This window comes from Misgurnus anguillicaudatus, chromosome 8, assembly GCF_027580225.2.
Source record: "Misgurnus anguillicaudatus chromosome 8, ASM2758022v2, whole genome shotgun sequence".
Classification (NCBI taxonomy): domain Eukaryota; kingdom Metazoa; phylum Chordata; class Actinopteri; order Cypriniformes; family Cobitidae; genus Misgurnus; species Misgurnus anguillicaudatus.
The window spans coordinates 16,191,439-16,211,841 of record NC_073344.2 but is presented as its reverse complement, the minus strand read 5'-3'; the positions used below and the strand labels follow the sequence as shown (position 1 = coordinate 16,211,841).

Below are 20,403 nucleotides of genomic sequence, written 5' to 3'. Positions count from 1 at the left end.
ATATAAATTTCTTACATACTGTTCCTTTAAATTGAAAGTCGCTTTTTAGAATACATCCAGAAAATACAGGAAATGTGTATACAGAGTGTATGCAGTATTAAAAAACAGAATGCAATTATAAGCTAAAGTGTCAAGTATTTTGTAATGTACCTTTTAAAGCCGCTATATAAAATTAAGATTATTATTATTATTATTATTTTATAATAATAAACATAATAATAATAAACACAATAATAATAATAATAATTATTATTATTATTATTATTATTACTATAAACTTTATTTTATAATAAAAGATGTGTTGATTATTAGCATTAATATTAATGAGATGTTGGCTGTTTATTAATACTTAATAGCACATATCAATGCCTGATTCTGCAAAACCTTATTCTACATCTTTAACCCTCCCTATTTATACCAATACTTAAAATTAACAACTTCTTTAGTATTAATAAGCAGGAGTTGGAGTATATTGAGGCAAAAAGGATTTAATAGTTAGTTAATAGAGAGAATTGGACCATAAAGTCGAACAAGAATAATTGATGTACTTTTATATATTATTTCTTTGAGCCATTTCAAGCCTGTCCTTGTATCATGTACTACATAGGATTTAGAAAGTAATTAGTAATAAGTAATTAAATACTTTTTGGAGAGAGTAATTTGTAAAGTAATCTAATTACATGATTCAAGATGTAATTAGTAACTAGTAATTAATTACTTTTTTTGAGTAACTTACCCAACACTGGTCACGACTATTCGTTTGTACGATAGAGGTTTTTGTTTACATAATTATTATACACAGTACTTCAACAAATATTATGTGTATATACATACAAACACGTGCATGTATAATTTTAAGGAAAAATATATTGATATAATAAAATTTATATTTATATATGATATAAACTATATGTAAATGTACAAATGTTTATACACATTCAAATATTTCTTAAATGCATGTGTGTGCATTTATATACACATAATTATTATACACATTACACACACATTTAATGTAAACAAAAACTTTTATTTTGCAAATGATTAGTCGCAACTAAGCTCTATTTGACATTTTGTGAATATATTTCCTGTATTTTTTTGTTTGTAATGTCATCAGATGTTTGCACAATACTGTATATGTACAATCTTGATATACAGTAGTAATCTTGATAGTTTAAGTGGTGTTTGTTATTGGCGGGTAATAGCCTTGTCTGGGTACTTAAGGGCCGTGTCTGTACATGTGGGAGTGTAGACCTTTGTTTGAACTCGGATTATAACTCACGGTGAACGACCCATATGTCAAAAACATTACACGTCACATGACCCTCTCTTTTTTCATGGTCACTCATTCCCTGACCCCAGCCTCCATGCACACAACAAATTCATGTTAATTCCCTTGTTGTAAGGAATAATAGTAAAGCCACAAAGATTACAGATCCCAAACTCAATACTTTAAATAAATCTATTGTCTGCATTGATCATAACATGAGCTGGCTGGATGTTTAGCCAGACTGACACAGCGGCCAATTGGTGCCTGGCACAGTGATGACCTTATAGTCTGTAAGCACACAAAACAAGAGAGTGCTCAGCATGAGTAAATCTATAACATGCAACCAGATAATATAAATGGAGGCTTGTTTGGGGGTTAGTGGAGGACTTTTGGGGGGCAGGGATGTAATGCCACATTAAGCTTATATAATGCTGAGTCTGGTGTAGAGAGCTTTTTAAGAACATTGCTGTTGGCAAGATACAGTCCATCCTGAACCCAATGAGGCTTTCTGCTTTGCTGGTGGTGCAGGTTTTCCTTATGTATGGTAACTGGTGTGGCTGATTATGGTATTGATAGTCAAAATTAAAAGGTACACTCTTAAAATTGGTGTTTGGATGAATAAAACTGCATATTGAAACATATACTATATAAAAAACAATAATAACTATATACATTTCTTTCATTAGTAAACTAATTTGAAACCAATACTAAGGGAGGTATTATGTTTTGTAATTTTTATAACATTGCAACTTTTGTAAAGCAATGATTTTGTAAAGCAAGGGTTACTATAGTGACTAATCCAAGCTTAGGCGATTGTGTTCTTTTACAATAAGCTGGCTTTAATGTGGGTTTTGGTTTTTTATGGAGACTAACCAAGTGTTTTTACATCATTATTTTACTTTCTCGTTACATTTAATTTTAGTGTTTTGAAATGCTGTTCTAGTCATACACATCTGCCAAAGATTTTAGTCCTAAACACACTAAACAGATATGAAGGTCACTTTAAACTGGTTAATGCACATGTGAATAGTTAATTCTGGTTAATTAATCAGCTGTTATCAGTGCTTGTGCACGGGTGAATCTGTTGGGGAGAGATAATTTGGTTCCTTATTAATTCAATGAAAATTCATGCATGACCTGTTTGTTCTTCAAGCTTGAATTATTGATGAAGCCAATTGTGTTTTTTATTCATTTTGCAAAAGGTTTATAGCAATATAAAAGATTTTTAAGAAGAAATTGATGTTATGCAACTATAGTAATATAGTAATACATGTTTTCCTGCATCAGTGATGCAGATAGTTAATATGTTAAGACTAATGGGGATGGTAAGCTTCTCTTTAACAATAAAAAGCAGTTTCACATGGTCATTGTATTTATTCTATTATTCTTTTAAATACAAGACTCTCACTTATGCAGCTGCATGGCTATTGTGTAAGAAAACATGATGTAAACCTAGAAAAATAAGTAAGCATTGTAGCAGATGTCTCATATAGTGAATAGAACAATGTCTCCTTACAAGTTAAGGGTTTACGTGAGTTCAGCTTGGTTTAAGCCTTGTTGTGGTTGTATAAGTAGGCCTATCTCGAAGAACATGCCAAGAAGGCAAGATGACAAAATTTTAAATCATAAAAGCAGGCTCTTCTATTTTTGTGTGTTCCAAAAAGCAGATTTTGGAATATTAGACAATGCACAAATGGATCACTAATTTCCAAAATTAGGAAAGTTAGATGTTTGGCAGTACATTAATATAATTAAATAATGACAGAATTATATTTATGGGTTAGCTATTGCTACTATAATATGTAAAACATTGTAGATTTTTCTTAACATTTTACAATAAGGCTTTTTTGATAACATCAGTTAGCTACATTGGTTTACATTATTTAAAGGATGAACAGTGCTTCTGCAGCATTTATTCATCCTAGGTAATGTTCATTTTAAAGGTGGAGTGTGTAAATTTTAGCGGCATCTAGTGGTGAGGTTGCGAATTGCAACCAACAGCTCAGTCCACTGCTCACCCCTCGCTTATAAAAACACATAGAGAAGGTACGGTAGCCTCCACCGAAAAAACATGTCATCGTTGGAGACAACTTAGTAAAAAAAATTTGTCCATTAAGGGCTTCTGTAGAAACATGGCGGCACAAAATGGCGATTTCCATGTAAGGGACCCGGATAAAAAGGTCTCGTTCTAAGTTAATAAACACATAATGGTTCATTTTGAAAGGTATTTATACACCCCTGATAAAATAGTTTTGTATATTATTTTGCACTTCTGTCAAGAGATCCTGCTAAAAATTACACACTGTACCTTTAACATTTACCTATACATTTCTAAGTAAAAATTATATTTTTTTAAAGGGACACTCCACTTTAGCATAGCTTAGCATAATTCATTGAATTTGATTAGACCATTAGCATCACACTCAAAAATGACCAAAGAGTTTCAATATTTTTCCTATTTAAAACTTGACTCTTCTCTAATTACATCGTGTACTAAGACCGTCGGAAAATTAAAAGTTGCTATTTTCTAGGCTGATATGGCTAGGGACTATACTATAATAATCAAGGAACTTGCTGCCGTAACATTGCTGCAGCAAGCGCAATATCGGCCATATCGTCCTAGAAAACCGTAACTTTTAGTCGTACACGATGTAACTACAGAAGAGTCAAGTTTTAAATAGAAAAAAAAATTGAAACTCTTTGGTCATTTTTGTGGCGATGCTAATGGTTTAATCAGATTCAATGAATTATGCTAAGCTATGCTAAAAGTGGTACCGTCAGACCCGGATATCAGCTGAATGGATTCCAAAACAGTAAAATTCAGTTGTTTAACTCTAGGGAAGCTATAGAAAATATGCCTATTTTCAAAAAGTGGAGTGTCCATTAGTTAATGCACAATGAATTAACATGAATAAACGCAAGCAATTATCAAAGAGCCATCGTGAAACAAGTGCCAAGAGCACATCTAAATCAGGCTGACTCTACACAGAGATCAATCCTCCATATGGGAAAAACAATCCAATTCATTTACTCAATATCAAAGGACAGACTCACCTCACATTAGATTAACTTTGATAAGTGCATAAAAGCATAGACGACTACTGGTGTGTAAATTCCTCTAGAGGTCATGGAAGATCATGGACATACATACACATATATAGACATTACATATGTTAAACGTGATAATCTTTACATGCATCAGTGATAGTGAATATGTTAAGACTAATGGGATTCATGTCTGACTTTACCAGATGACGGAGGGCCGGCTGTGCCAGGTGCTGTTGCTGGATGACCGGCAGTTAGAACTGCTGGTTCAGGTAAACCTATTATTACCACAACCCATACAGTCATAGACTGATGAATAGTGGATTCTTTTTAATATAAAAAACATAGAGATTTATAAGAACTGCTATTTTCTCTAAAACAGCCAAAACTGTTGTCCCGAGATCTCTTGGATTTGGTTTCATCCCATTTCAACCTAAAAGAGAAAGAATATTTTGGAATCTCCTTTACTGATGAGAGGTAAGTTGATTAAAGTGATTTATCGGCGTTGTATGAAAATCCATATTTATGAAAGGACATTGCCGCAGACTATCATGCTGTTATGAAGCACCATTTCAGTTGCCATTACAGCTTCACTGCAATGATTAGTCTTAGCAGTCATTTACATAATTACATTTGTTGATGTTCTGGAACATTTCAATGACAAAATGTGTCCACAGGACGTATAAGCACCAGGTAATAACAAATAAGACAACAAAAAGCAAGTACTACCACTATACTGTGAGCATAGGATTTTTCTGAGCCAGCATTCCCTGATGTATAAGACCATGCACAACATGTTCATCAATAATATTGCTATTGCAGATGCTTTGCTAGTATTTAATGAAAGCATTCAGTTAGTTTTTGTTTTTTTATCAGGGGTCAAACAAAGTGGCTACAGCTGGAACGCAGAGTGTTGGACCATGACTTTTCCAAAAAGACTGGACCTCTTGATCTCAAATTCCAAGTCAGGTCTGTTCAGAGTTTATGTACTTTATGCCGGTATTTATCCAGTAGGGGGCACCACACGCACAATATGAAGCAAACTGCAACATGTCAAAGCAATGCATTAATGTTTTCAAATATGCTACATGATTTTATTGATTATTATGTTATGTTTTCTGTAGGTTTTACATCGAGAGCGTCGCATATTTGAAAGATGCCATCACTGTTGAACTGTTTTTCCGGAATGCTAAGATAGCTGTTTACAATGGAAGTGATCCAAGTGTATAAAAATCATAGCACATATTGTTTGCAGAAGTAACAGTTATTTATAAAAGCAAAATGCATGCTAAATGTTAAAAGAAAATGAATTGCAGTTGCGGTAATGTTTTCATCTTAGGCAGTTGTCTGTGAAATGAAGCTTTTAAAAGCATGGCAGGTGGCTGCCATTAGGATTTTTTTTATTATGGGTATTTACACATGGCAGCCCTGGCACAGCGGGCTAGCTGGCTCCACTTTAGCCTCTTTCAAACTGTAAGGGCTGTATTAAACATTCAAGGCTAATTCAAACTAACACATTAAAGAAAGAAAGAAAATGCGTGGGGTTTTGGATTTCATTTCCTTTTATTTCCTTGTGTTTAAATGGCAGCTATTTGAAATTATCGTACTTTAAAACAAATGCACTGATTGCTGCAATAAAGTAAATTAAATTTGTCAAGAGAATATGTAAACAAAGCACATTATTAGTATAACTATTAGTAAATACATGCAAGGTTGGTGTTAGATGTAACTGCATAAAACAGTGTGTGTAATATAGTGTGATGTGTGAGCCCCCGCGGGGCGATGCATATGGGGTGATTATGGGGTTGAGGGATTTATTTGTTGCATCACATCGACCCCATGTTAACTCGTTAAACGTGTAAGTTACTCTTACAACTGCCACAGGGCCGCACACTTCTATTTATCCTTTACAAAACGATCCTATCATTAATAAAGACTTTTATTCACTTTTGTGAGACATCAGTAACTCTTTTTATGCTTTCTTTGATGATGCCCGTTGAAACACGAGCGTCGAGCGCTGAACCTGCTCGCAGACTGTACCACTTTATTCCGGGGGGATTTAAGCAGTTGAACGTAACAGTTCCTTATATGTTTGTGGAGTTTATTATTTATACCGATATGTTGATGTGTTAACGTAAATATATATTAATCGTTATATGATACATTGAGTTTCGGGGTAGATCGAGGGTTTTTCTTTTGTAAAGATACCCTTTGCTGTACACAAATGGTATCGTCCAAAGTGGAACCTGTGTCTGTGTGGAAACTAGTCGGGTAAATAGTTTGATGCGGTATGTGTGCGAAAAGGGGTAGAAATTTAGATATTCGTTAATTTTTCACATACTTTTCTTTCTTAAAATTTGCAGGGAAACCTTGAGGTGGAGAGTGAAACTGTTTTTAAGTTAGCAGCGTACACGGTGCAGGTGAGTAACAAGTATTTTGAATCTCGTGCGTTAGTTTTGACAGGCTCCCCGCCGCGAGTTGTTTTGAAGAGATTTGAATCTGAACTGATTTCAAACGGTATTACATTTAAACGCGTATTGCTGATGTTAAATCTTTGCATGCTAGTGTTTGTGCGCAGATAAGTGTAAATATCAAGTAAATGTGTAAATATCAGCTTTTTCTCGAGTGCTTGTCCAGTACAAAGTTTGCAGACGTGTAGCAATCCTACGATGGCCTTAAGCCTCTTACAGCATTGATTCACCAACATCACTTTTGTGTTTTTCTTTAGGAGGCGAACGGAGACTACACAAGGTAAGAAGAGTGCTTTATAATTTTAGGGCTTCAATGTTTTAAAGAAATGTTGTGTGGATATGGTTTAAAATATATGAAAGAGAACGTTGACTTTTCGGTGGCCCAAGAAAACGGACACTAATAGTGCATTAATAATACAAGCAAAACCAAAAGAAATTTAATTGTACATATTTTACATGCATTGTTAGTTATTATTTGAAGTGTATGTGTTTTAAAAGATATTTCAGTATAAGCTAACAGAACCAATGGTTACACGTGTAGATTATACTGTGTATATTACCCCCAGTAACTTAAGTGACATGATATTAATGATTTCCATAAAATAGCTATCTTGCTAAAACATTTCAAAATGGTTAAATGCTAAAACTAGTTGTTTAGATAGAGCTTGACAAAAGCTTTTAAATGAGACCAAGATCATATTATGGGTTCAAGAATAACAAAATACTGGTAATTTGAAACTCGAAAATCATCACTTTATTTTGTCCCATGTTTTCCATTAAAATTCTAGAAAATGTGTGACTGAATCATGAAAATTATAAAATTTTTGCTATAACTTTTTACATTTTTGAGATATTGACCTGAATCTTTCAGGATAAGCTGTTTGCCAGATCCTCTAAATACTACTTCTGAAAAGTCAGATATATAAAAAACAAACCACTAATTACACCAAATAACACTCTTTATTCAGTCTATATATACAGACATCTACTACATGGCTGCTTCACATTCTTTGTCCATTCAAGCAGATTTTGGTGGAGGTAAAACTCCCGTGGTCGTCGTTTAAATTGATAAAAATTTCGTTCATTTGTAGTTGAGCAATTAAACTAAATGTCTTTACAATTTCAAGAAAGTCTTTACTCAACTTCAGCAAAAACAAAGGCGATTTTACAAGCAACAGACTTTGGCGAGCTCGCACGGCCAGTAGTTAAACATGAAAGGTGGTTACTGAAAACGAAAAGGTACCTATGCTTCTTCCGGTGATGTTAACAATAAAAACTCAGAAATTTTGCCATCAACAAACCAACAGAAGCATTGTTTTCCACAACGCCGTCTGAGGAAATCTTGAGTTTCGTTGAGCGGAACCAAAAAGTCAGCCGCGACAGCGGAGTTAGCAACATACCTACATAAAACATCAATGAGATTAAATGGAGAGCATATGTCTTCATAAGCATCCCAGATACATCTTCTGAGTAAAAGACCCAGAAGTCTCACAAATGTTTCTCTTAGTTTTAGAAATTATCTTAACAATGTCACAAACTGAGCTAGCCATGTCCATCCATAACTAGACATGAGTTCAGTCACTTGTCTCTTGAAAGTAAGTGTTGTATTGTTGATGTTATTGTAAGGTTGTCAATTTTAATAATAGAAAATTCCTTAAAGACAGACTGGTATGTTTGGGAGTCAGTTTAGTCTAAAAGCAAGTTAATGTTTAGGCTTGTGCTTAAATATTTTGTTAAAAGGCCCGTCTTGGTTGATCATTTCCAAGAGGTACAATTAATGAAAGTGACTAGAACTTTATGTACTTTATGGCAGTTATGTAAATAAATCTGATACATTTGTTCATGGTTTAGATATAAGTTCCCTTGGACCTATAACTTGAAAGGGAACGTGGCTTGGGCATGTTCTGCCATCCTTTTCATAGAAATTTTACTCTTTCATATCACAATATTACATACAGTCAACATACAGTTTGGTCCATAACTTGCTGTTTTAATATTGATTCAGTTTATTTTAAATGCTTAAATGTGGAGTCATTCAGTCACAAATGAATGTTAACATGTTTGCAGCAGTTAATGGAAATAGGGACAAAACCCTCTGTTATACCAAATAAAAAGAATGACTTGGGCAGAAAGGGTTAAACATTTGTTCTGTTCACTCTTTCTCAGTAGTCTTTTGGTGCATTATTGGAAAACAAAGCTTATGCACTGTTAAGCAGAGGTGTATAATGGTAAAAGGTTTACCATGCAACAACTGCTATTGTTTAACTTGTTACAGAACTTGTAAATGAAAAAACTTGTATGGAAGTCCACAGTATTTTTAAATATATAGTCATCAATACTTTATCTCCTTTCCTAGTAGGAAAAATAGTAAACAGTGCATTTTAAGTTTGCTGAAAGTTTGTTTTGTCAACTTTTAGGAGTAAGTTCCATTTTGAATTTTTACATTGATGTTTACTGTATGTTGACAACATACAGCTGTGTTAATATTAAGTAGTAAAGGTTTTTACATAAGGCTGAAAAAGATGCTGACACATTGTGTTGCATCCTCTCTTTGGATCTTTAAATATGCACTTTTTTATTTTTCAGTAGAAGGTATGGTTAGGTCATGTCAGTTTACATTTTATTGCTGATAGGTTTGATCTTGCTTGCTGCCAGATTATTAAGCAGTATGTGTAAGTGGATATGGTAGCAGCATGTCAGTACAGATAGTACCGTCTAATAATTTAAGTTAGTTCAGGATTAAGGAAACCTTTCTCTTTTTTTCTGGATTCTGTTACTTGCGTGGGCGTAAAGGCTACCAAATCTCGTAAAGCTGAAGCTTTTGCATTTAGGAAAAGCTGGAGGCCCAGGGCTTCAAGTTTATGTAGGAAGTTAGGAAGACCCCCACATCTTTTTCATATAAACCTACTCCTCCTCCTTTCGTGCTTTAAGGGGTTAGTAGTCGTGAGGCGCAAGGAGCGGAGACATCTCCCGTTGGCAGATGATAGGGCGTCCAGCATCAGGATGCTGATGTCATCTTCCTGCAGTTTATGTCAAGGGCAACCAGGCAGGGGTTTGTTCTCCATTTAGGAATCACTTATAAGAAAGTGGGAAGATTTGGAAGTGGTGTCTTTTAATATCATCATTATGTGAATTTTTATTTTTGATTTCATTTTATTTCATTTATATGAAATGTTATTATGACAAATTTTCATTTGAAAATATACTGTAAACACATATGTGGTCTGTGGTACACCTGTGTACCGGCCGCTGTCCAGTCACTAACCTTTGATGCATATTTCATACAAAACTGAAAACAACTCAAAACAAGATAAGTCTATATATTTTCCACGTTTTTCCGTGTTTATCATAGAGCCATGTGTGGAGACTGCCGCATGAGATATTTTGCTCTCCATTGGTTGCTTTTGGTTCAAGAACATTGACATCAAATGACCTGTTTCCCACCAGTTTCCCATTCAGTGAAAGTAGCTGAAATTTTAAAATAGCTGACACATGACTAACTAAATCTATAAATTGCTTATGCTGGGTTAAGCGTTTACTCGCCCTTCCATGCCAACCATTTGATAGTACAGACGGTATAATGAATTCCAGATTGCTGACAGGGCATTCAGGTCTCAAGGCGCCAGCTTACTGTATTTACCACATCATCAACCCAGCCTGCCAGATTTATCCTTTTAAAATTAATATAAATCACTGAAGTGCAAAAGAATACAATGGTTCTAAGTCAAGCAAGGTATTAATTGTCTGATAAGCTGGGCAAAAGAGTTGCTGGTTGACTTTACGTGTGTTATCAGTTCTGTACCCGGTTTCCTTTGTTTTGTTTTTTTAAATAATTTTCAAAGTATTCTGACTCAGATGTTGTGTTTTTATAGTGTTCTGAACCTTTGGATCAGTTTTGTGTCTTTGTTTTCTGAGTAATTGCTTTCTGTAAAAACAATATCACCCACTACACCCTCACCACGGATTTGTAAGATATGTTCAAATGTTCTTAAATCAGATCAGATGTTTGGAAAGCCATGAAATGAGGGTTTAAAACACAACTTTACAGTTTTTGAATCCAGGTGTTTTGTCTTTCCTACTGTCGTGCTGGTGCCAACCAGACATTTTTCGTGTTTTTATCCTAACTGGCTCAAGCTGTTCTTTGTGAACTGTCTTTGAAAGGTACTTTGCTTCACCTGTGACATTATTATGGACTTTGACATTAAAGAATAGCATGCTTTATTCTTTTAGATAAATTGCTATTAGCATAAATTTCAGTAAATTTACATCAGATAACATGTAAGGTCTCTGTAACTTACAGACAAGGTGAATTAGGAGTTTTCTGTGGTGTGAAATGTGATCAAATGCATTTATTAATGATTTGTGATTTATAGAGTTGGTGCCTTTAATGTGAATTTGATGTGTAAATGTAGAGCTGTGTTTACAATATGAACAGCTAGGGCTGGGCAGGATGACTGTATATCCCGTTACTGTGAAATATAATTTCAGACATAAAAGATTTTTCTATTTTGTGCATTCCACGAAATTTAAATAAGTGGGCGTGGCTAACTCGGCACCGCATGTTAGGCTGAGTAATGTAATTTTATAATAAGCGCCAGCTACCACCTTGGGTGTCTAGCGCAAGGAGCTGCGTCGCCAAATAAAGAAAGCACTTCTCAAACATAATGCTAATAGTTGTAAAGTTTTCTGAACTTTAAGCAAGCTAGGACAAAACTTGCATTTATATCAGTGGCACGTTCACTTCTGGAGCAATGTTGTTTGAGGCGCCTTGCTCATAGTACAAGAATGATGAGAGGTTTGATCAAAATGATGAGAAAGAGATGCGACGGTTAAGCTCTTAAGAGCATCAAGATCTTAAAAAAGACTCCATGGTCATCGCCATATAGCACCTGTCATATTTATAATATCCATATCCAGAGATCCATCTCTCATATACAGGTAATTATCCTGTCTGTAGGTTTGGGTGTATATTCATACTTTTCATCCTTCATATTGCCTATTTTTAATGTATTATTTTTGCATAAATAATAAATCCAATAGATATATAGATTTAATAGTCTATAAAATCTAATAACTAATTTAAAAACAAGATTCTTTCTGTCAAGACTTAATCTGTAATTTTAGGGCAATTTCACTTGCCCATATTTTAAAACCGAATGAACGATTTTTTTTTATATTTCAAAAACAGTAGTCATTCAATATAATGGATTTTTGGTCATACCGCCCACCCTTATGAACAGCACTTTACCTTAACAGAAATTCCATAGAGAGGATAAGAGATAAAACCAACTTGGTCCTCAGACATCAAAAACATTACCCCGTCCGCATCATTACTTATCACCCCAGTGTACTATTTCAAAAGGGTGATATCTGCAGTCCTCATACAAAACATTACCCGTCATTTAAATCACACCTTAAAACATCTGATTTTATAAATTCCTAAATGTGACCCAGTCTGTAAAAATCCAGCTAAAGTAATTTGTGATTTACTACACGTGGTTTTCTACACGAAATCATCCTACATAATAAAAAACATTGTGTAAAAATATATCCTTAATATATTTAAGATTGACTGAGTGAGGTCAAAGATTGAAACTAAAGTAAAAACAATAGTTGAGTGAAATCAAACTTTGATGCTCCATATCTCATAATTAGATTATGAGACTTTAGCCTGGATTTTATTTTAATGTGTTAAATAATGTTTTGATTTGTTACTTTTTTTGTAGTGATGAAAGTGCAAGATTGGACATAAAGAAACTTCAGACTTTTCCCACAACAGTTTTAAAGGAGCACCCATCATTAGCCTTTTGTGAAGATAAGGAGTTTGCATTTATTCCATATCCAAAGCGACTTGCAGTACATTCAAGTTAAAAATGTTATCAGTATGTGTGTTCCCAGTATCGAACCCATGACCTTTTGCGTTGCTATTGCAAAGCTATAGCAGTTAAGGCAACAATTTTTTGAAATGGGCTCATTTTCCATCTCCCCTAGAGATACCACTTTTAGCATAGCTAAGCATAATTCATTGAATCTGATTAGACCATTAGCATCACGCTCAAAAATGACCAAAGAGTGCAGCAGGCGCAATGATATTACGCAGCACCCAAAAATAGTCCCCAGCTAGGTAACTTTCAATAGCTGGGGACTGTATCAGATTCAACGAATTATGCTAAGCTATGCTAAAAGTGGTACCGCCAGACCCGGAGATCGGGTGAATGGACTCCAAAACGGTAAAACTCAAATGTTTAATTCTAGGGGAGCTGGAAAACGAGCTTATTTCCAAAAAAAAGTGGAGTGTCCCTTCAAGCTATAAGAGCACAGACTGAAACCTTGGAGTTTCATTAAACAAATAGTTCTAATATGTAGTAGTGATGTCTTTAATAAAAAATGTTAATGTCAAACCCACAAATTATACAAATATTCCTTACTAGTCTGTGTGGACTAGTTGGAAACGTAGAGCTGCAGCTGTTTAGTGCAGATACGTAGTGTCTAGTATGCTTAGTATGCAATCAGCAGCATGTGTGTTTTTAAACAGACCTTGTTAATTATGTTGGCTTGACAAAGCCAACATACTGTTCTTCGATCTAAGCTTATTATTATTAGTGGTGCTTGCATTTATGCAAAGCATCACTATTACTATTGCTCATACTTATTAGTGGTGCTTGCATTTATGCAAAGCATCACTATTATTATTCGTCATACTTATTATTTATAATTATTCTTCTTTTTCTGGACACTTTTTCGGCGCGTAACTCGTCCCGCACGGTTTAACGTAGTCCCACGAAAGAGGGCTCAAATCGACCGGATTATTGAGGAGAGGTGTGCTATGACTTTTATAAGGGATCGGGTGCAGGATTTCTGAAAGGGGGGCGAAAAACCACCCGAAAAATCCAATTGACTTAACATTGCGCCAAACTTTGACTAGTCATAGCTCCGCTCGATGATTTTGTAGAAACATGTGGTTTACAACATTTGAAGAGGGTGGTAGGCTCTGTAAGAACATGGATCACAATGGGGTGTAAGTTGTACCCCTGGGGTGTAAGAGGTGCCCAAAAATGCCCAATGAAAAGTCAATGGGGCAAAATCCCATAGACTTACCATTGCAAAAATTTTGACGGGTCATAGGTACGAGTGAGGATTTTGTAGAAACATGTGGGTTACTAAATTTGAAGAGGGTGGTAAGATATGTAAGAACATACATGACATTGGGGTGTAAGTTGTACCCCTGGGGTGTAAGAGGCACCCGAAAATTCCCATTGACTTATAATGGGGCAGGAAACATGCCCATATAAGGGAATAAAACAGTTCCAGATGGGATATCTTTGCTTTACAGTGTCGTAGAGATAAGTGGGTGGGCTCATTTCACTCGGGCATCCAATCAGTCCCTCAGGATCATCCCAGAGCTATTAAGCCACGCCCCTAGCAACAATTTTGGGCACCCTAGCAACATCTCCCATAGACTGCCATTATAAAATGCCCAGATGGATATCTTTGCACCACAGTGTCATAGAGACATGGGGGTGGGCTCATTTTACTCAGGCATCCAATCAGTCTCTCATGATCCTTACATAGGTATTAAGCCACGCCCCTAGCAACCATTTTTGAGCACCCTAGCAACATAAAATTCAAACAGTTATATCTCCGCATCAGAACATCGTAGAGACACAGGGGTTGGACCGTTTGACTCGTGACTCGGAGTGTAATCATTATGGGATGCCAATTTTTTTCCCTAGCAACCAAATACAGTACCCTAGCAACAGAGTAAACAAAGCCTTATATCTCCGCATCAGAACATCGTAGAGACACGGGGGTTGGACCGTTTGACTCGTGACTCAGAGTGTAATCATTATGGGATGCCAATTTTTTCCCTAGCAACCAAATACAGTACCCTAGCAACAGAGTAAACAAAGACTTATATCTCCGCTTCAGAACGTCGTAGAGACACAGGGGTTGGGCCGTATGACTAATGACTCGGAGTTTAATCATTATGGGATGCCAATTTTTTCCCTAGCAACCAAATACAGTACCCTAGCAACAGAGTAAACAAAGCCTTATATCTCCGCATCAGAACATCGTAGAGACACGGGGGTTGGACCGTTTGACTCGTGACTCAGAGTGTAATCATTATGGGATGCCAATTTTTTCCCTAGCAACCAAATACAGTACCCTAGCAACAGAGTAAACAAAGCCTTATATCTCCGCTTCAGAACGTCGTAGAGACACAGGGGTTGGGCCGTATGACTAATGACTCGGAGTGTAATCATTATGGGATGCCAATTTTTTCCCTAGCAACCAAATACAGTACCCTAGCAACAGAGTAAACAAAGCCTTATATCTCCGCATCAGAACATCGTAGAGACACGGGGGTTGGACCGTTTGACTCGTGACTCGGAGTGTAATCATTATGGGATGCCAATTTTTTCCCTAGCAACCAAATACAGTACCCTAGCAACAGAGTAAACAAAGCCTTATATCTCCGCATCAGAACATCGTAGAGACACGGGGGTTGGACCGTTTGACTCGTGACTCAGAGTGTGATCATTATGGGATGCCAATTTTTTCCCTAGCAACCAAATACTGTACCCTAGCAACAGAGTAAACAAAGCCTTATATCTCGGCATCAGAACATCGTAGAGACATGGGGGTTGGATCGTTTTACTCGTAACTGGAAGTATAATCATATACTGTCCCCAGAAATTTGCCACGGCAAGCACCACTTCACATTTTCTTCAGGAAATGTACCTATCTAGTTATTATTATTATTATGTTGGCTTGACAAAGCCAACATACTGTTCTTCGATCTAAGCTTATTATTATTAGTGGTGCTTGCATTTATGCAAGGCATCACTATTACTATTCCTCAGGGATATTATTATTATTATATTTTATTCTTACATCCGGACACTTTTTCGGCGCGTAACTCGTCCCGCACGCTTTGTCGTAGACCCATGAAAGAGGGCTCAAATCGACCGGATTATTGAGGAGAGGTGTGCTATGACTTTTATAAGGGATCGGGTGCAGGATTTCCGAAAGGGGGGCGTAAAACCACCCGAAAAATCCCATTGACTTAACATTGGGCCCAACTTTGACGGGTCATAGCTCCGCTCGTGGATTTTGTAGAAACATGTGGGTTACAACATTTGAAGAGGGTGGTAGACTCTGTAAGAACATACATCACATTGGGGTGTAAGCTGTACCCCTGGGGTGTAAGAGGCTCCCAAAAGTGCCCTAATGAAAAGTCAATGGGGCAAGGAACACGCCCATATAAGGGAATACAAATTTTCCTGATGGGATATCTTCGCATTGCAGCTTCGTAGGGACAAGGGGGTGGGCTCATTTTACTCGGGCATCCAATCAGTCCCTCAGGATCATCTCAGATCTATTAAGCCACGCCCCTAGCAACAATTTTGGGTACCCTAGCAACATCTCCCATAGACTGCCATTATAAAATGCCCAGATGGATATCTTTGCACCACAGTGTCATAGAGACATGGGGGTGGGCTCATTTTACTCAGGCATCCAATCAGTCTCTCAGGATCCTTAATGACTTACTAAGCCACGCCCCTAGCAACCACTTTTGAGCACCCTAGCAACATAAAATTCAAACAGTTATATCTCGGCATCAGAACATCGTAGAGACACGGGGGTTGGACCGTTTTACTTGTGACTAGGGGTGTAACAATTGGGCACATAATTGGCCACTCCCAAGCCACGCCCATAGCAACCAAATTTGCGCACCCTAGCAACCGAATAAACTAAGCCTTATATCTCCGCATCAGAACATCGTAGAGACACGGGGGTTGGACCGTTTGACTCGTGACTCGGAGGGTAATCAGTAGTGGATGGCAATTTTTTTCCCTAGCAACCAAATACAGTACCCTAGCAACAGAGTAAACAAAGCCTTATATCTCCGCATCAGAACATCGTAGAGACACGGGGGTTGGACCGTTTGACTCATGACTCGGAGGGTAATCACTAGTGGATGCCAATTTTTTCCCTAGCAACCAAATACAGTACCCTAGCAACAGAGTAAACAAAGCCTTATATCTCCGCATCAGAACATCGTAGAGACACGGGGGTTGGACCGTTTGACTCGTGACTCAGAGTGTAATCATTATGGGATGCCAATTTTTTCCCTAGCAACCAAATACAGTACCCTAGCAACAGAGTAAACAAAGCCTTATATCTCCGCATCAGAACGTCGTAGAGACACGGGGGTTGGACCGTATGACTAATGACTCAGAGTGTAATCATTATGGGATGCCAATTTTTTCCCTAGCAACCAAATACAGTACCCTAGCAACAGAGTAAACAAAGCCTTATATCTCCGCATCAGAACGTCGTAGAGACACGGGGGTTGGACCGTATGACTAATGACTCAGAGTGTAATCATTATGGGATGCCAATTTTTTCCATAGCAACCAAATACAGTACCCTAGCAACAGAGTAAACAAAGCCTTATATCTCCGCATCAGAACGTCGTAGAGACAGGGGGGTTGGACCGTATGACTTATGACTCAGAGTGTAATCATTATGGGATGCCAATTTTTTCCCTAGCAACCAAGTACAGTACCCTAGCAACAGAGTAAACAAAGCCTTATATCTCGGCATCAGAACATCGTAGAGACACGGGGGTTGGACCGTTTGACTCGTGACTCAGAGTGTAATCATTATGGGATGCCAATTTTTTCCCTAGCAACCAAATACAGTACCCTAGCAACAGAGTAAACAAAGCCTTATATCTCCACATCAGAACATCGTAGAGACACAGGGGTTGGACCGTTTGACTCGTGACTCGGAGTGTAATCATTATGGGATGCCAATTTTTTCCCTAGCAACCAAATACAGTACCCTAGCAACAGAGTAAACAAAGCCTTATATCACCGCATCAGAACATCGTAGAGACACGGGAGTTGGATCTTTTTACTTTTGATTTGGGGTATAATCATATACTGTCGCCCGAAATTTGCCACGGCAAGCACCACTTCACATTTTCTTCAGGAAATGTACCTATCTAGTTATTATTATTATTCTTCTTCTGTTCATACTTTTTACCAATTGTAACTCCTCCTAGAGCTTTCAAGCTACACCCACAAAACTTTACAAAGCTTTTAAGACTGGTCCGTAGATAGGTGCTATGCCTTTTCTAACTGATGGGACCTACCGAATTCCTAAACGGGGCGCTCAAACACCCCAAATTTTCCATTGACTTAACATTGCGACAAACTTTGACGGGTCATAGCTGCAAGCGAGAAATTTGTACAAACTTGTGGGTTACCACATTTGCAGAGGCTGGCAGGCTCTGTAAGAACATACATCACATTGGGGTGTAAGTTTCACCCCTGGGGTGTAGGAGGCCTCCAAAATTCCCCATTGACTTATAACGGGGCAGGAAACACGCCCATATAAGGGAATAAAAACGTTCCAGATGGAATATCTTCGCTTTACAGTGTCATAGAGACATGGGGGTGGGCTCATTTTACTCAGGCATCCAATCAGTCTCTCTGGATCATCCCATAGCAATTAAGCCACGCCCCTAGCAACCATTTTTGGGCACCCTAGCAACATCTCCCATAGACTTCCATTATAAAATGCCCAGATGGATATCTTTGCAGCACAGTGTCACAGAGACATGGGGGTGGGCTCATTTTACTCAGACATCCAATAAGTCTCTAAGGATTCTTATTGAGCTATTAAGCCACGCCCCTAGCAACCAAATATGAGCACCCTAGCAACATAATAAACAAAGCCTTATATCTCTGGATCCGAACATCATAGAGACATAGGGGTTGGGTCTTTTGGTCATGTTAGCTTCATGATAGCTTCAAGCTAAGTCATACTAGCTTCATGCTAGTCTCATGCTAGCTTTATGCTAATTTCATAATAAATCTTGCTAACTTCATGCTTATTCATGTTAGCATCATGCTAGCTTCATGCTAATTCATGTTAACATCATGCTAGCTTAATGCTAATTCATGTTAGCATCATGCTAGCTTCATGCTAATTAATGTTAGCATCATGCTAGCTTCATGCTAATTCATGTTAGCTTCATGCTAGCTTCATGCTAATTCATGTTAGCGTCATGCTAGCTTAATGCTAATTCATGTTAGCATCATGCTAACTTCATGCTAATTCATGTTAGCAGCATGCTAGCTTCATGCTAATTCATGTTAGCATCATGCTAGCTTCATGCTAATTCATGTTAGCATCATGCTAGCTTCATGCTAATTCATGTTAGCATCATGCTAGCTTCATGCTAACTTCATGCTAATTCATGTTAGCATCATGCTAGCTTCATGCTAATTCATGTTAGCATCATGCTAGCTTCATGCTAATTCATGTTAGCATCATGCTAGCTTCATGTTAACATCATGCTAGCTTCATGCTAATTCATGTTAGCATCATGCTAGCTTCATGCTAATTCATGTTAGCATCATGCTAGCTTCATGTTAATTCATGTTAGCATCATGCTAGCTTCATGTTAATTCATGTTAGCATCATGCTAGCTTCATGCTAATTCATGTTAGCATCATGCTAACTTCATGCTAATTCATGTTAGCATCATGCTAGCTTCATGCTAATCATGCTAACTTGATGCTAGCTTCATGCTAATCATGTTAGCTTCATGCTAGCTTCATGCTAATTCATGTTAGCATCATGCTAGCTTCATGCTATTTCATGTTAGCATCATGCTAGCTTCATGCTATTTCATGTTAGCATCATGCTAGCTTCATGCTAATCATGCTAACTTGATGCTAGCTTCATGCTAATCATGTTAGCTTCATGCTAGCTTCAGGCTAATCATGCTAGCTTCATGCTAAATCAGGCTAGCTTCATACTTAAACATACTAACAGGCAGATAGCCTACTAAACTAAACTTCTGTCAAACAGTTTTTAACATTCAGGCCAGGCTTTGTCAAGCCAACATAAAGTTTGTCAACAAACTTTTCTATCTAGTTAGTGGTGCTTGCATTTATGCAAGGCATCACTATTACTATTCCTCAGGGATATTATTATTATTATAAATATTATTATATCTTTATTCTTATGTCTGCACAAAATTTCGGCGCGTAACTCGTCCCGCACGGTTTGTCATAGAGCCACAAAAGAGGGATCAACTTGACCGGATTATTGAGGAGAAGTGGGCTATATCTTTTATAAGCAATCGGGTGCAGGGTTTTCGAAAGGGGGGCGAAAAACCACCCGAAAAATCCCATTGACTTAACATTGCGCCGAATTTTGAAAGGTCATAACTCTGCTCGAGGATTTTGCAGATACATGAGAGTTACAACATTTGAAGAGGGTGGTAGGCTCTTTGAGAACATACATCACAATGGGGTGTAAGCTGTACCCCTGGGGTGTAAGAGGCACCCGAAATTTCCCATTCAAAGTCAATGGGCGAAAATCCCATAGACTTAACATTGCGAAAAACTTTGACGGGTCATAGGTCAGAGCGAGGATTTCGTAGAAACATGTGGGTCACAACATTTGAAGAGGGTGCTAGACTCTTTCAGGACGTACCCCACAATGGGGTGTAAGTTCACCCTAGCAACCATTTTGGGCACCCTAGCAACCTATCCCATAGACTGCCATTATAAAATGCCTAGATGGATATCTTTG

The 20,403-nt window shown here is 37.3% G+C and overlaps 1 protein-coding gene across 1 annotated transcript in view; it reads left to right on the top strand.

Annotated features, from left to right (window-relative positions):
• The window catches only part of frmd4ba (FERM domain containing 4Ba), a 49,883-nt gene that overhangs the window by 1,905 nt on the left and 27,575 nt on the right, over positions 1-20,403 (top strand). The window contains exons 2-8 of the mRNA XM_073870402.1: positions 4,519-4,584; positions 4,695-4,789; positions 5,189-5,281; positions 5,437-5,525; positions 6,680-6,732; positions 7,041-7,063; positions 12,510-12,605. Of these exons, the coding sequence (XP_073726503.1) occupies positions 4,519-4,584; positions 4,695-4,789; positions 5,189-5,281; positions 5,437-5,525; positions 6,680-6,732; positions 7,041-7,063; positions 12,510-12,605 (515 nt within the window). The remainder of the gene's footprint in view (positions 1-4,518; positions 4,585-4,694; positions 4,790-5,188; positions 5,282-5,436; positions 5,526-6,679; positions 6,733-7,040; positions 7,064-12,509; positions 12,606-20,403) is intronic.